Source organism: Microcaecilia unicolor, chromosome 1 (genome assembly GCF_901765095.1).
Source record: "Microcaecilia unicolor chromosome 1, aMicUni1.1, whole genome shotgun sequence".
NCBI classification, from domain to species: Eukaryota; Metazoa; Chordata; class Amphibia; order Gymnophiona; family Siphonopidae; genus Microcaecilia; species Microcaecilia unicolor.
In genome coordinates, this window is record NC_044031.1 from 120,737,509 (window position 1) to 120,755,037 (window position 17,529).

Here is a 17,529-nt window from a genome sequence, read left to right on the forward strand (position 1 = left end):
TAAATGGTGCTCAAAAAGTAGCATTATAAAATAGCGCACAGGCAGATATGCTTGCAAATCTAAATTATTTCCAATTAACTTCAATAATTAGTGTCAGTTAATAGTTAACGGCTCATTAACCAATTTGCGCGTGCATCTTGGATCCATGCTCAAATATGGGCACCATATATAGAATCCGGGAGTTAACGTACTATACAATACATTTTGGCAAATCCCTATATGCAAAACAAATTGCAGAGTGTGTTCAAAATAGGAACTTGTGTGTTGTCCCACAAAAGCATATTACACATGTTCTATTCTGCCTTAGGAAATTTGTCATATCCAGCCCAAAGTGAAGAGGCTGGTTAGCAAAGGTGATTTCCTCCCCTCTTCTCAGGCTCAGTGAAAATGTGTTAAATTTGGGGGTTTTACTGAGCCCATTAAAAACAAAAATGAGTATGGCAAGCCTAACTTCTGTTTGCTATGAGCCTGGAAAGCTTCATTTATATGCACTAATTTTAGCTTGACCTTGCTATTACATAGTAACATAGTAGATGACGGCAGAAAAAGACCTGCACGATCCATCCAGTCTGCCCAACAAGATAACTCATGTGCTACTTTTTGTGTATACCCTACTTTGATTTGTACCTGTGCTCTTCAGGGCACAGACCGTATAAGTCTGCCCAGCACTATCCCCGCCTCCCAACCACCTGCCCCGCCTCCCAACCACCGGCTCTGGCACAGACCGTATAAGTCTGCCCAGCTCTATCCTCGCCTCCCAACCACCAGTCCCGCTTCCCACCACCGGCTCTGGCACAGACCGTATAAGTCTTCCCAGCACTATCCCCGTCTCCCTACCACCAGCCCCGCCTCCCGATCTTGACTAAGCTCCTGAGGATCCATTCCTTCGGCACAGGATTCCTTTATGCTTATCCCACCTTGTGGGGCATTAAGGCCTTAGTGTCTTGCACAGGTCTTTACCGTGCATAGCAAGCTTATTGTATAGGCCCTTGAACATTTCATTGTTTAGTTGTGTTTTGTGATAATGCTTCCTTATCATGGCTATCTGTTTTTCAGTGGCTTCACATGACTTTGTAGCACAATGCACTGAACTTAGTGTACCTGACATTTCTGTTTGATCTCTATGAAATTGGGTAATAAGATTTCTTTTCTTTTGTCTAATAGGTCTATATTTGCAGCAATCATGTTCAGGCCCGCCATCAAGTCATTGAACTTTCCCGTCAGCTGAACTTCATTCCTGTTGATCTCGGAGCACTGTCTTCAGCCAGAGACATAGAGAATATACCTCTGCGGTTGTTCACCCTGTGGAAAGGTCCAGTAGTGGTGGCAATTAGCCTGGCCACATTTTTCTTCATTTATTCCTTCATCAGAGATATTATACATCCGTATTTAAGAAACCAACAGAGTGACTTCTACAAGATTCCCATTGAGATTGTGAACAAAACTTTACCAATTGTAGCCATCACTCTCCTGTCCCTAGTGTATGTAGCAGGACTCTTGGCAGCTGCACATCAGCTTTACTACGGCACAAAATACAGGCGATTTCCCCCTTGGTTGGAAAGCTGGCTACAGTGCCGGAAACAGCTTGGACTGCTTAGTTTCTTCTTTGCTACTGTCCATGTGGTTTATAGTCTCTGTTTGCCCATGAGGAGGTCGGAGCGATATTTGTTACTTAATATGGCTTATCAGCAGGTAAGAAATACAGCAGAACATTTTTCTGTGCAGATTAGGCAATGTAATAAGAGACAGTTATCGGGTATGAAAATTTCAGGTTACCAGCTTGCTACTGGTGTCTGGAAATCCAAAATTTTAAAATGTTGTCTGACCGTCAGCATAGGCAGAAAGTGCTTCTCTCTTGAGCTCTTGGTGCATTTATTAGGGATGAGCAGTCGTTTAAAATTAATATTAAAATTAAATCTCTCTTGTCGTCCCCCTTCTCCTCCACTGCTAACTCCAGGCTTTGCTCCTTTTCCCTTGCGGCACCTTATGCCTGGAATAGACTTCCTGGACCTATAGGTCTAGCTCCATCTCTACCTGTTTTCAAATCTGTGCTAAAAACCCACCTTTTCACTGCTGCTTTTAGCTCCTAGCCACTACCTAATTGCCCTCCCCTTGTCCCTTCCTTCCTTCTCACCCATTACTTCCCTCACCCGTAACTGTCTTGTCTGTCTGTATTATTTAGATTGTAAGCTCTTTTGAGCAGGGACTGTCTCTTTGTATCAGGTGTTCAGCGCTGCGTGCGTCTGGTAGCTCTATACAAATGCTAATAATAATAATATTGTCCGCGGTTAAGAGTGTGCACTTAAAGAGGGTGTAGTATTTTGTGCATAGTGTGTTCTCTCTCCCAAGAGGTTCACATGCACGAACTAGTACACATGCGTGACCGATCATGCATGCACACTGTCTCTGGAAAGAATGTACAAAAAAAATGCACACAAAAAAAATAAGTGCTAAGCGCTATTCTATAAACAGTGCTCCGAGTTGACTGCCGTTTATAGAACAGTGCCGAGAGCCACACCTAACTTTTAGGTGCAAGGATTTACACCAACTGAAAACGGATATAAATCCCCGCACCTAAGGAGCGGATTAGGCATATTCGGTAACAGTGCGCGCAAATTCTAGGAATGCCCATGATTCACCTGTGCCCCTTCCATGGCCACCTCCCCTTTTCAGATCCACCCACTAGAATTTACACACACATCTTTATAGAATACACCTAACAAGATGCGTGTGTAAATTGTAATTGTTGCCAATTAGTGTTGATGATTAGCATCCAATTATTGGTGCTAATTGGTTTGTTCAATTAAATTACTCACGCAAATTGGGCATGTGCCCAAATTTGAGTACGCAAGTTAAAGCACCATTTATAGAATCTGGGGGTATGGGCATATAGGGCTTTATTCTATAAAGATTATGCTCCTAAATTTAGGAGCATAAATGCTTCTAAATTACAAGCATACTCTATGCTCCAAAATAGATTCAGCTTGTAATTTAGGAGCATAAATAATGTTGATAAATTAGGAGCACACATTTTAGGGGCATAACCTTTATAGAATGATGCCCATAGTGCACACTCATAACGGCACGAAAGTTTCAAGTTTATTAGGTACTTGATATACCATCCATCGAGGATCATCTGAGCATTGTACACAGTCTGAAAGATAGTGAGAGAGTAGACAAAAGGAAGTGGAAATGCCGAAATGTAACTACAATAGGAAGCACAAACATGAACATTTTTGGGTGCCCATCTCTAGTATTTGTTGTCATTGATAGGGCTTGGAAAGTAGCAGCAGCAGCATGTGTGAGAATTGTTTCCTGTGCTGTGTCTTTCTCAGCACTACACTTTGCTCTTACTGGAGTGTCAACATGGTACCACTGGTGCAAAATATTATGACATGAAAGGAGAAAGACCAAGCTAAAGTGACAAACAGCGATTGTACAGAGGGAAGAAAGAGAGAATGCATGCAAGTAAAGTGAAGGGGAAAGGGAAAGGGAGACAGCAAAATTGAAAGGAATGGAGAGAGAGACAAAGAGGGAAGAGTGGTTGGGATATGGCATAAAGAGGTGAGAGGAAGAGGGGCAAAAGTATACGTGAGAGAAATAAGAGGTTACGAAAGGGGAAAGAGAACAGATGATGGTGGGGAGGAAAAGTAAGTAGAAGAGATTTTAAAAAAATGAGAAAAAGGAATCAGGACCTTACTCAGTGTTTTTTCATTACCAGTAATTGATATAGAAAAGGTTTGTAAGGCTGCAATGTGGTCTTCAGCCCACACATTCACATCTCACTCCTGCCTTAAGCAGGATACCCGAGCTGACAGCTGGTTTGGTCAGACCTTCCTGCATAATTTATTTGGGGTCTAGAATCCAGCGCCACCCTCCTAGGCCCTTTTTATTCTGTTCCAGGCTGCATCCTCACAACCAGGGTGTATATAGTTTTAGGTTAATTGACTTTATTGGCCTCACCATTGTGAGCCCCTATTGTCCTCATGTTGCTGTTTTCGGTTAGCCTAGGATTCCCACATGAGACTAATATGGCCTGCTTGTCCTCGGAGAAAGCAAAGTTACTTACCTGTAGTGGGTGATCTCCAAGGACAGCAGGCCAATTATTCTCACATACCCTCCCACCTTCCCTAGGAATTGGATTTATTATTAGTTATGTTATAGTACTGTTGGTCCTATGCTTGTGACTCAAGCAAGATGTCACCTGCCCATGCATGTTGGGAACACTGTTTGAAACTCTTAAAGAAAATGTGTGCTGGGCAGCGTTTCTGCACTGGACTCCGTGGATGACGTCACCCACATATGAGAATAATTGTCCTGCTATCCTTGGAGAACACCTGCTATAGGTAAGTAACTTTGTTTTACCTTTAAAATTACAGAAGACACTCACTTCTGAGTTTCAGGAAACAACTGAAAAGCATATTTGTTCTAAAAGGCATTTACTGATATATCTAATAGTTGGTGCCAGAGTGTACAGACTGGTTTGAAGGTTCAGTTCAAATGAAGGCTATTTTGTTTCATACTTACATTGTATTGTGTAATTTTATGTTTGATTTTTTTTATGTTTTATGTATGTTCATCTTGTTATTTGCTTAGAACATTGTATTATCTGGAATATACATTTATTAAAATAAAAATAAATTAAATACTTAAAAAAAAAAACACTGCCATTAGATGAGGGATGTTCTGCTCCATTTACCTGAATTGTGAAGCCTCCTTCCCTTCCTTCTTCCCTTCAACTTGCCTATCTAAATTTAGGCAATTTTACCAAGCGGCGATAAAAGGGGTCCAGTGGTGCTGATGCCCCCTCTTACCGTTATCTGGTAAAAGGGAATTTCTGGACCGGGAACAGAAATGGCTGTGAGGTAAGTGAAGCATTTGCTGTGTGGACATTTCCTGGGGGAGCCCTTACGGCCTCCTATTTAGGAGGCTGTAATAGCTCCCGCTCTAACCCGGCAGTAACCAGACAGTGTGTGACACTGCCCGATTGCCACTGGGTAAGCTTCCGGCTCTACAAAAAAAAATACTCTTGATGTGCTGGAAATGGCATGCGGTGGAGGCATGCACTACTGCTGGTCTCTTGCGCTAGTGCTGAATTGGCACATGGCAAGCCCGCGGTGGGCTTGCTGTGCCTTTCTAAAAGGGCCCCTTAATTTATTATTATAAACTTCTTAGCTGACCTGACAATAGGCAGTATATCAAGAATAAAATAAACTTGAACTTAAAGATTTTTTTTTTTTTTGAAGAGTAGCAGGGTGTGCAGTTGGACATGAAATTTCTTGCACTGGACAGTAATCATAGCTGTTTTCTATAAGATTAATATTTCTAATACAGTTGTCTCCAAAAGTTAGTTTGAGCCCTACACACTATGATGTGTCACTCTGCAAGCTTTAGCAAAGGGGTCATCTTATTAAAGTAGCCCTACCTGCTTACATATTTCTCAGCCTTTGTATACGTTTTGTGTTATTAAATGCTTATAATAAATATACCACCAAACAAGAATTTGCCATCATAGTGGTTTACAGAACCATAAAAACTGCAACCAGACAAAAAGATTAAACAATATTAAACAAATAATTAACACTGAAGCATAGGAAGAGGATTCGACAACCTTAAATATACTTTTACAACAATTAATTCTGAAATCGATACCAACAGATCACAAAAGGGGGAAATAGAAGATGTTCAGCATGTTATGACAGAACAAACAAAACAAAATGCCCAAGGATTAGTAATTAGGAAAGGAGATATGGAAAAGCCAGGTTTTAATAAGAAATTTACATTTTTTATAAGAAATATCCATATGAATGTCCACAGGCAAAGTGCTCCAGAGAGGAGGAGCCAGAAAACTGAAAGCAGAACTATGATTGGACTCTAATATAAGCTTAGGTGGGAGGGGAAGACTTGAAGATCTTAAAGTGCAGCCAGCGATAAGGAATCAAATAACTGAATTAAACAAGATATATGTAACCTGTCTAGAAGAAAGTGAAGATGGAGAAAAATATCTGAGTTTCAAAAGAAATGAATGATTATCTTAATATATGGAATATCACAAAGAAAGACATTGAGGATATAACTATAGTGGATAAATAGAGATGCAGAAATAGATAAAGATGTTGGGTCCAATATTTAAAAACAGCTGAGCTTCTAAATTAATGCTCCTAAGTTAGGATCCTACATTTTTTAAATATTATTTATTGGGATTATTTGCTTTTATGAAGAGACTAGTAAAAAAGGCCTGTTTCTGAAAGAAATGAAACGGGTGCTAGCAAGGTTGTCCTCTAATGGCAATTATATTTTTAAGGGAACTGTTAGGAGAGAGTGAATGAGTATGTGTCAGAGAGTGATTATGTGTAAGAGAGAAAGAGTGTGTGATTGATTGATTGAGAGACAGAATGTGTGTGTGTGTCTGTGTGAGAGAGTGTAGTGTGTGTCCCGTGTGCACCAATTATGCTCTCCCCTGCATTCATCCATATGCAGCAAACATCCTCTGTGCCCTGCCCCCTCCATCCATCGTAGTGCAGCAATTCTTCTCTGTCCCTTGCCCTCCCCCCCCCCTACATGTGCATCAACTCTGCATTCTCCCCTGGCCTCTCCTCCATCCACCCATATCCAGGGCCACCCTCCCTCCATCTCTCTCCCCTCTGAGTTCCAGGCCCCCTCCCTACCTCTCTGTGTGCCCTCAGAGTTCCAGGCCCCCCCTCCCCACTCCCCTTCGAGTTCCAGGACCCCACTCCCCTTCGAGTTCCAGGACCCCCCCCTCCACTTCCCTCCCCTTCGGCTTGCAGGACGCCCCCTCCCTCCCTCCGAGGTCCACGTCCCCCTCCTCCGACTTCCACACCCCCGCACCTCCCTCCCTCTCTCTCTCTGCCCTCCAAGCACGACCTGTCCTCTGGCAGCCCCTTGCCTTCCTAAGTGCTGGCTGTATTTAAAAAAATTCTTACCTTGGGGTACAGCGTCCATAGTGAAGGCGAGCGGCACTTCAGACTGCCTTTGCATGTGTCTCAGCTTTGCCTCTGGTCCCGCCTTCATTTCCTGTTTCTGGAAGGGCGGGACCAGAGGCAGAGCTGAGACACATGCGAAGGCAGTCTGAAGCACCGCTCTCCTTCACTGTGGACGCCGCACCCCAAGGTAAGATTTTTTAAAATACAGCCAGCACTTAGGAAGGCGAGGGGCTGCTGGAAGACAGGTCGTGCTTGGAGGGCAGAGAGAGAGAGGGAGGGAAGCGCGTGGGCTGGCAACTCTACAGTGTTCCCTCAAGGGCGGGGTGATTACGAACCCTAAGAACACTACACGGCTTCACTGCCACGGAGTCAGCTTCAGAACGTTGGAGGTGCGAATTATTATATTAGATTCATCCAAGATGGTGTACAGCAGGTACAGTTTAACATAAAACTTAATTTTCTTAACAGCACAACAATAGCAATGTATGTTTTATTTTCATCCAAACATAGGAGCATATATTTTCAGCTCAAAATTCATCTTAATTTATGCGCGCTCTCCCAACTAATCTTAACACCTCCGACATCACAATCCCCATATCTGACAATCTGAAAATCCTTGGAGTGACATTAGACAACCATCTCTCTCTCGAAAGTCACGCAAAATTCACTACTAAGAAAATGTTCAACATGATGTGGATACTGAAACGTGTAAAAACATATCTTCCCCTGAAAACATTCCGGAACTTGGTGCAATCCACGGTACTCACCCACGCCGACTACTGTAATAGTATTTTCTTAGGCTGCAAGACCCATATCCTGAAGAAACTTCAGACTGCCCAAAATACAGCAGCAAGACTCATTTTTGGCCAGTCACGATTTGAATGCGCAACACCTCTTCGTGAAAAACTTCACTGGCTCCCTATCAGAGAACGAATCAACTTCAAGGTCCATACATTAATCCACAAGATTATCCACGGTGAATCTCCGGGTTATATGCTCAATCTGATTGACCTTCCCACCAGAAACATGTCTGAAACTTCGCGAACTTACCTCAACCTACATTACCCCAATTGCAAAGGACTCAAGTACAAAACCTATTATGGATCCAACTTCTCCTTCTTAGGCAGCCAACTCTGGAATGACCTCCCCAGACCCATCCGGTCAGTCAGCGACTATCTACCCTTCCGGAAATCACTAAAATCCCATCTGTTCAAGCAAGCCTACCCAAATGACCCAATCTAATCCTATGATCCCATCTACCCAGCACATATTCATAAGACAACGACAATGACTCAGACTACATCTATCAAATTTCCCTATGCTTTTCCCGTGTCCCATCCCCCTCCTGCCTTCTCTACCCCTCCTCCAATGCTCACCTACCCCTTGCTCATACCTCTCCTACTCCCTTCACCCTTCCCCTTCTCTACCTATCTATCTCTTTTATTATTCTGCTATAATTAACTTATATTTTCTCTAGCACTACTCTGTAATCCATATTATTATGTAAGCCGCATTGATACTGCTTTAAGTGGGAAAGTGCGGGGTACAAATGTAATAATAAATAATACCAGTTTCTTGATGGATGGTTAACACAAATCAAATCAATGTTTTCTTCTCCAGAGAGGGGACAGGTGGTAAGAGATAATAAGGTGATGGGGCTGGTTGCAAGAATGGTGTGGTGGTAAACCAGAATGGAAAGGACAAGAGTAAAGCTACACAAAGAAGGGCATCCCTTTTAGCAGAAATTGGCCCTGTAGAGAGAAATCCTAGTATATTGCAATGAGGTGTGAGTTTCAGAGTAAGGAAATATCGACAAGAGCACAAATTAAAACACTGCTTTGATTTTTCAATAGGTTCATGCAAATATTGAAAATTCTTGGAATGAGGAAGAAGTATGGCGAATTGAGATGTACATCTCCTTTGGCATCATGAGCCTTGGACTGCTTTCTTTACTGGCAGTAACCTCCATCCCTTCAGTGAACAGTGCTCTAAATTGGAGAGAATTCAGTTTTATTCAGGTATGTTTTCAAGAAAGGTGGCTTGTCTTTATTTTAGATGAAAAGTAGAGTTGGAAGAAAGAAAGATCCAGTGCAGTATGGTAAAACAATCACTCTTTTGCAAAACAAGCCCGATGCTGCCACGTTTCGGGTATCGCCTGCATCAGGGTCATGTATGCACTGCTAATGTTCAAATTTTCAAAGCCATATGGACTTTTTCTCATTGGTTCATATTTAAAACATCAATATTTTGTGGCATTATATATTTTGGATGAATGCTTGCAATTATATTTGATGTATATATGTGCACCTGATACAGGTGGTAGCCGAAACATGACCACATTGGGCTTATTTTGCAATAAAGTGATTTTTTTTTCCCATACAGCTCTGGATCTTTCTTTCTTCCAACTCTACTTTTCGTCCATCGTTTTGTTGGATTTTGCCTCTGTCTTCTGTTTTTAAGTTATTTTAGGGCCTTTCTTGTGATTTTCTGCATTGGCTGAGCAATTGTAATCACAAGTGAATTTCCTAGCTTTAATATATATATCATAAACTTGCTTTGGTTGATACAGACTATGTTAAGAGACCATTCTGTACTATAAGGGAAATAGAAATGGGAGTTGATATACCGCCTTCTGTGGTTTTTGCAACTACATTCAAAGCAGTTTACATAGTATGCACAGGTACTTATTTGTACCTGGGGCAATGGAGGGTTAAGTGACTTGCCAAGAGTCACAAGGAGCTGCAGTGGGAATTGAACCCAGTTCCCCAGGATCAAAGTCTACTGCACTAACCACTAGGCTACTCCTTCACTTTATAAAAATGATAAATAGGTAGATGTATAAATAAAATATATGCACATGTGGAGGGTAATCCAAAAGTACATGTAAATGCTAAAATTCCACCTAAATGCTATTCTGTAACTATACACATGTTACACAGCATATACACATGGGTGGAACATGGGCGGGATCCACGCTTATGTATGTAATGGAGAATACTACACACATATCACCAGAACTTAAGCATACACACTAATGCTAGCTCTGTGGCTGGTGTAAGTGCTCACACCTAACTTATAGGTGTGTATTTTTCTGTTATGCTAGTATTGTGTAAAGGAAAGTAGACGCCTACATTCCTTTATAGAGTGGGCTCCTACCAAGTGCCCAATTGTAGGAGTTGTAGCTTCAACCAGAAACAAGATGAATAGGTACAGTGTTAATTGTTCTCAAACTCCTTCAAGAAGCAGAACAGTTAGTAGAATTGTAGGTTTCATAAGTACCTTCTAAGATGCATAGAGATGGTACCTCAGCTACTCTGGGCGGTGTAAAAAGTAGGAAGTATGTATATAAAAAATGGAATGATGAAAGAACAACTAACTATAGTTTAGAATGAGGGGACAAGAGAGACAGCCCACCTAGATAAGATTTTTGATAGTACTGGGAAGCTTCACATTTCCCAAAGGTGAAAGAGATACTTACGTCAGACGGGGGCGGGCCCAGGAGGAGAGAGACGCGAACAAGAAGACTGGGCGAAGGCATCAGCTGAGCTGTTCTTCTTGCCCGTGCAGTGCCTTCACACAGAGGCAGAGGCGCTGCACAGGGCCAGTTGGAAGGGGGCCCGGTGGAGGGGGGAATGGTGGCGACGACCCCAGGAGGGGGCAGAGGGGGCGGGGCACAGGGCAGAGGATGTCGGGAGGCGGGGCTGGGAAAGAGACAGGAAGGGAAGGGGGCCGGGACAGCCTTAAAAGTTAGTTTTATTTTGGTTTTGGTTTTGAAGCGGGGGGGGGGGAAGCGGGGAGCAGCGGCGAATTCGGGCGGGGTGGGGCAAGGCCCTCCATGAAGGATGCTCCTGATGAGCGCCTTTGCTCCCTCCCGATCCTTTTTTGTTGTTAGTTTCATTTTTATTTTAGGCAGAGGGAAGCGGGGAGCTCACTTTTCTTTTTAAACATGATTTTTATGGTGCAGGGGCCTGCGGGGAGATGACAGCTCAGTCATTAACGACAGGTCTGAGCTCACATTAAATTTCTGACGGTAAGTGATTCGTTGCTATCGTCGGTATAGTTAGTGCATTCCGAATTGTCAACATTTCAATGGTAGTTTCTCGTTTGCATTCCGGTTTCGTTAGCTGCTAGCTTCATCGGAAAATGGCCTTTGCATGCTACGGTTGAAAATTTCTTCGTTAAGGGTCAATAAAGGGTCGTTAAAAGGGTCGCTAAGGTTTAGTGCATCTGGCCCTTTGTCCTCCACAACTTCACACAGGATAGACTGGAGAGCCAGTGCAAGTGTACAGCATGTCCTTGGATGATTTCAGCTAGTACATGCTTGCAGGAAGCTTTGTCACACTAAAAGGTCAAGCAATCAGCCGGAGCAATCAACCAAATATATATTTTAGAGCCCAACTCTGTCAAATAAGTTTCAACTACCAAATTTAGCCTAGAATTACTACTATGAATGTTTACATTTTAGACCTCAGAGGTGACTTGTTTCACATGTGCAATATACATTCATTGCTCACCTGAATCTTCATAGGTCAAAATATTATTTGGATTTTGTGATTTTTTTTTTTTTTTTACAATTGTATGTATTTATTTATTTTACAATTTTATTTTTAACATAATCTCACTTGTCTACTCAATAGTAATTCTCATGACTTCAAGTCTTGCAATAATAACTTCAAGGACTTAAAAAGAAAACAGTGTGTTGGCTATGGGGTCCTATTTATTTGACACGCGCACTTCAACAAAAGATAAGTGCGCTGTTTTCTTTTTAAGTCCTTGAAGTTATTGTTGCAAGACCTGAAGTCATGAGAGATGTTACTGTTAAGTAGACAAGTGAGATTATATTAAAAATAAAATTGTAAAAAAAAAATCACAAAATCCAAATAATATTTTGACCTATGAAGATTCAGGTGAGGCATAAGTGTATATTGCTCCTGTGAAACAAGCCACCTCCGAGGTCTAAAAATTTAAACATTCATGGTAGTACATGTAGGCTAATTTTAATAATTTAAACTTATGTGACAGCGTTGGGCTTTTAAATACATATTTGCAGGAAGTTTTGTAGCCTTAATCAGTGCCAGCCCAAGGCAAGATGCCACCTGAGGCGGAGCTAAGATGCCCCCCAGGCTGAAATGCCACTCCCCAACCCTGAGCCAAGATGCTGCCTCCCTTCCTACCTCAAGCCCGTTCATGGTGTTTACCTGTTTAGTCACGCTCCAAATCCGACAGCAGCAGCGATTCCCATATGCTGCCCTGCCGCCAGCACCTGTCTCTTCCCTTTACTGTGGCTGCCTGAGCCTCTGATGAAACAAGAAGTTACATCAGAGAGGCGGCCACAGTAGAGGGAAGAGGCGGGTGCCGGCAGCAGGGCAGTATATGGGAATCGCTGCTGAGTCTGGAACATGATGAAATGGGTAAATGCCATGAACAGGAAGGAGGAGATGCTGCTTCCTGGAGAGTGGGGAGATGCTGCTCCCTGAAGAGTGCCGCTTGAGGCCCTCGCCTCAGGTGGCCTAATGGTTGGGCCACCCCTGGTCTCCATGATAGTATTGTTGGGAAAACGTGGTTCATGGCCTAGTCAGGCTTCAGGTCTATAAAAAGTGAGATACAGGGGATACCCCTACAGGATGCAGTGGAGTATGTTACTACAGGAACAAAAGGTACACAATGTGCATGTATGTTGCTGCAGGAGTGTGAGAGATGCATAGTAGGGATGTGCACATGCAAAATATGTTGGTTCATTTTTGGAAAATTTGGCTTATTTCCTTCAATTTTTATTGATCTTTATGTTGATTTTGCACATTTATTTATTCATGACATTTATACCCCACATTATCCTGAAATAGACTCAAGTTCAGTGTGGCTTACAAACAATAAAGTGAATAAAACATAATAATGTACAGAATATAACACAAATTACAATAAGTTCAAGAAGCAAATTAATACATGTACAGTAAGTAGCCAGGGACAAACAAATAATTAAGAGTGGATAGATGAGAGCATAATTAGGCAAAACTAGATGGAAAATGAGATTAAGAAAAGGGTGTGGGTAAAATTCAGATAGAGTTCTTTGTATTCAGAAAGGCCAGACTGAAGAAATGTGTTTTTAGAAGACTTCTAAAAGTTAGGTAATCATCTGTAAACTTGATTGATTTAGGAAGAGAATTCCAAAGCATCTTAATAATGTTAAGGCACAGAACCTTTTATCATACACAAATGAATTGTACATACATTAATTCATGGGTAATGCACATTAAATCAATTTTGCATGCACTTAAATTTTTTAAGGTGTGGAAACGAACTGAATGCATACCAGTGAATGCACATTCCTAATGTACAGTGTATGTGTGTGTTGTTTCAGGAACGAGGGACCCAGGGTTGTGCATGTGAGGATGCAGGGATAAGGGGCAACTCCTGACAACAAATCTCTCTCTTCCTCGCCCTTTCCCCTCAGGTCACCATGCTTTCTCACCAGGGTCCCCTCAGCTACCCCTTTGCATCAGGCACTCTGCCTCTCACCCTCCTGGCTCTCCCATAAACATCAAAGCTTCCTCCTCCGCTTTTCTCATCAAGTACCACCTTTCCACACTGCTCTCCCATCAGGTCTTTCCTTCAGATCAGGCATCCTCTGTCTCTCTGTGTCGGACATCCCCCTCCCCTCTCTTTATCAAGATTCCCTTTCTTATCGCCCTTCTCACCCAGGACCCCTTTATTCGCTTGACCTTTTTGCCCTCCATAAATTCTGTCTCCAGGGGTCTCCTACTATCAGTGCAGCCCTGCTAAGGGAAGAGCCCAGGATACTTGGCACTGAAGAGAAGAGGATGGACAAGCTGCTTTCTCTCTTTCTGTGCTCTTTGGGTCTCGGGTGGGCTGGCTGGAATGTGCAACAGCAATCTTACATGGGCTTTTCATGATCAGAGTCTTAGCTAGAATTGATTTTTTGAGGAAGACCCAAGGTTAACTTGATGGGCACTAGGCACAATTGTTATACTCATTGATATATAGGAGACAATTCTATAAGTGGCACCTCCATTTAGGTGCCCTGAGGCTGCATGGTAGGTGCTTAGGTTCTGTATTGTAAACATTTAAAAACATAAATGTGGGTGCCTAGGTTATAAAATTGTCGTTATAAAACCTTCATGTGCACCTGACAGCCTAGCCTGTAATATCTGTCATGTACTATGGGTGACATCTCAAATATTTTAAACTCAATTATTTCAAGCACTTTCCAGAATAATTTTATTAAATTTGAAACCATTCAGTTATATTAAAAAGATGTCTGAAGAGGCACTAACCCATAAGTTAATTTAAATCTGAGGAGATATAAAGACAAACCTCAAAAACATATCATGCTGTCACTATATATATATATATATATATATATTTAAATTAATGCATATCATTCACATTTGTTTATGACAAATAAATGCCTTTTAATGAAAATACCCCTGAAGGTTTCTTTTTATATGCATTTCTGCTTATAAATGCTTTCTACACAATATTCTTCTTGTGCAAAGAACACATTATAGAAACATTGGAGTCAATCATGTAATTAAGCAAATATTAATATACTAGTGAAAAAGGCCCGTTTCTGACAGAAATGAAACAGGCGCTAGCAAGGTTTTCTTCGGAGTGTGTATGTTTGAGAGAGTGTTTGTGAGATTGACTGTGTGAGAGAGAGTGAATATGCGAGTGTGTATGTGAGAGAGAGAGTGAGACTGGGTGCAAGTGTGTCCGTGAGAGAGAGAGTGTGTGTGTGAGAATCAGAGTGTGTGCCAGGGGCCCCTCCCTCCTCCCAGTTCCAGGGTCCCCCCTCCATCCCTCGTAGTTCCAGGGTCATTCCCCCTCCCTCTTTCCCTCCGAGTTCCAGGGTCATCCCCCCCTCTGAGTTCCAGGGTCATCCCCCCTTCCTCCGAGTTCCAGGGTCCCTTCCAGTTTCAGGGTCCCCCCCCCCACCCTCCCTCAGAGTTTCAGGGTCACCACACTTCCAGTTCCAGGGTCACCTTCCCTCCCTCCCTCCCTGTTCCATAGTCCCCCTCCCAGTTCCAGGGTCCCTCCCCCTCCCTCCTAGTTCCACGGTCCTTTCCCCTCCCTGCTTGGTGGGGGGGGGGGGTTGCTATTTGCTGTCAACCTAAGGAGACACTGCTTCTGGCATCCAGCAGCTAAGTGACCCACAGGCAGCTGGAGCTCCTTCATACTCTTTTAGTGACACACATTGACAGGCAACGGCAGGGCTGACGCAGCCACGGGCACTTACCTGGATAAACTTTGTATTGTTGACAAATGATCTGAAAATACAGAGTTTAAAATTGCTGTTTCTACCAGTTCTACCAATCATTAAAAACTCAAAGTAAAATGGGTTTTTTTTGGTATCTTTGTTTGACCCTTTACTTTTCTAATTGGATTGATACTGGGGGGTTTTTTTTACCACTTTTTCTTTGTTGACCTTTTCCTAAGTCCTAATCCAGGATATCTCTTCCATTTTCTATTTCCTGTCAGTCTTTTTTCCTTCCTCATCTCTGTTTCTCTCTGGCAATGATCTTTCATCTTTATTCTTCTGCTCTACCCAACTATAGCTAGATTTTACTCCTCTTTCCTCCCTTCTCATTACCCTCCATTCATCAATTTCCTTCCTTTATTTATTTATTTTGACATTTATATCTGAAACTAAGGGACCTGTTTACTTAGCCGCACTAGAGGCGCATTACTGTTTTTAGCACATGCTAAGCCTGTAATATTCCTATGGGCATCTACATGGTTAGCGTGAGCTAATTTTTAGTGTGCACTAAAAACGCTAGCGCACCTTAGTAAACGGGGCCTTAAGTTCGAGTTAAAGTGGCTTATAGCACAATATTTAAAGAATACTTTTACAATATAATAACTAGATAGAAAAAGGTAACATATATTTATTTTTATTTTTGTTACATTTGTATCCCGCGCTTTCCCACTCATGGCAGGCTCAATGCGGCTTACATAGGATGACTAAAGTAAATTATACAAGATCTAACATAAGCGTAATCATTAACTTTGTAGGAATTAGATGAGGTACCAATTACATTACAAATTTAAAGCGAGTGCAGATAGAAACAGTAGTAGTTATGCCAGGTTAGATTAGACTTCATTATTTTGTTGTAAGAAATTTTTGAAAAGAAAAATTTTTAGTAATTTTGAAAGCTTATGTAATCAGGTGCACATTTGATATATTTTCGGAGTGAATTCCACCACTTAATACATTGATAAGAAAAACTAGTTGAGAGGACTGATTTATAATTCACTTTCACTTCTCGCCTATCTAACAGCTTTCCATCTCCCAGTTCCCCCCCGTTTCCTCTTCTGGTCTTTCATTCCTTCCCCAGTCTTCAGTTCTTCCTCTTTCACTTATTCTTAAGACCTCCACATCCACTCACTTTTCTTGCCCTCTCCTCATTTCTTCACCATTCCCAGTGCATTCCCTATTACTCATTCTCCTGCCCCTAACTTTAACCCACTTGTTCTGTCTCTTATCTTCTACCCAGCTTCCCATTCTCTCTTTCAATACCTCCATATCTGTCTACTCTCAAAGACCATTCCTTTCCTTTGTAATTCTTACTTCCTCCGCAGCTTCCTATCCCTTTCTGTTGCCTACCAACCCCCTCCAGATCATTCATACAGCTCATCCAAGCATAGTAAATGCTGAAAGATACAGACCAGTCTCATAAAAGATATAGTGGAATTGGAAAAGATACAGAGAAGGGCGACAAAAATGATAAAGTGGTTGATAGTGGATGGCTGAAGTGGCTAGGGCTCTTCAGCTTGGAGAAAAGATGGCTGAGGTGAGATATGATAGAGGTATGTAAAATAATGATTGGAGTGGAACAGGTAGACATGAATCACTTGTTTACTGTTTCCAAAAATACTAGTACTAGGAAGCAAGCAGTGAAGCTACAAAGTTGTAAATTTAAAACAAATTGGAGAAAATATTTATTCACTCAATGTGTACTTAAACTCTGGAATTTGTTGCCAGAGAATGTGGTAAAAGCAGTTAACTTAGCAGGGACTTGGGAAAATCCACTGCTTATTTCTATGATAAGCAGCATAAAATGTATTGTACTGCTTTAGGATCTTGCCAGGTACTTGTGACCTTGATTGGCCACTATTGGAAACCGGATACAGGGCTTGATGGACTTTCGGTCTATCCCAGTATGACAGCTCTTATGTTCTTATGTCCATCTAGTTTGCCTAATAAGATGGCTCCATGCAGGTTTCACCCCTCTGCATTTTGATTAGGGTTGTTCATGTAGATTTGTGCAGGTTATACCCCCTATGCCTCTATTTTTACTCCCACCAACTGTCTATCAACCTAATCCCCAAATCCCTACTTGACCATGCCATCCAATCACCACCCAAGCCCTGAGAGCTCAGTGTCTCCTCAATCTCAAGCCAGTGTTTGAGCCTTGTCCTCTGCTGCATCCTTACCCAATCCCTTAGTCCCTGCCTAACTTTTGAGTCCCTGAAGTACCTGAGACCTATATCCCCAGTAGCTGTTATCATTCTCCCTTCCCTTCCCCTCCTTCCTACCTTATTCCACCCTTTCCAGCATCTACTCTCC

At 42.1% G+C, this 17,529-nt stretch overlaps 1 protein-coding gene across 1 annotated transcript in view; it reads left to right on the plus strand.

Moving 5' to 3' along the window:
* The window catches only part of LOC115468148 (cilia- and flagella-associated protein 69-like), a 640,933-nt gene that overhangs the window by 42,013 nt on the left and 581,391 nt on the right, over nt 1-17,529 (plus strand). The window contains 2 exon segments of the mRNA XM_030199696.1: nt 1,165-1,692; nt 8,798-8,962. Coding sequence (XP_030055556.1) covers nt 1,165-1,692; nt 8,798-8,962 — 693 coding nt within the window.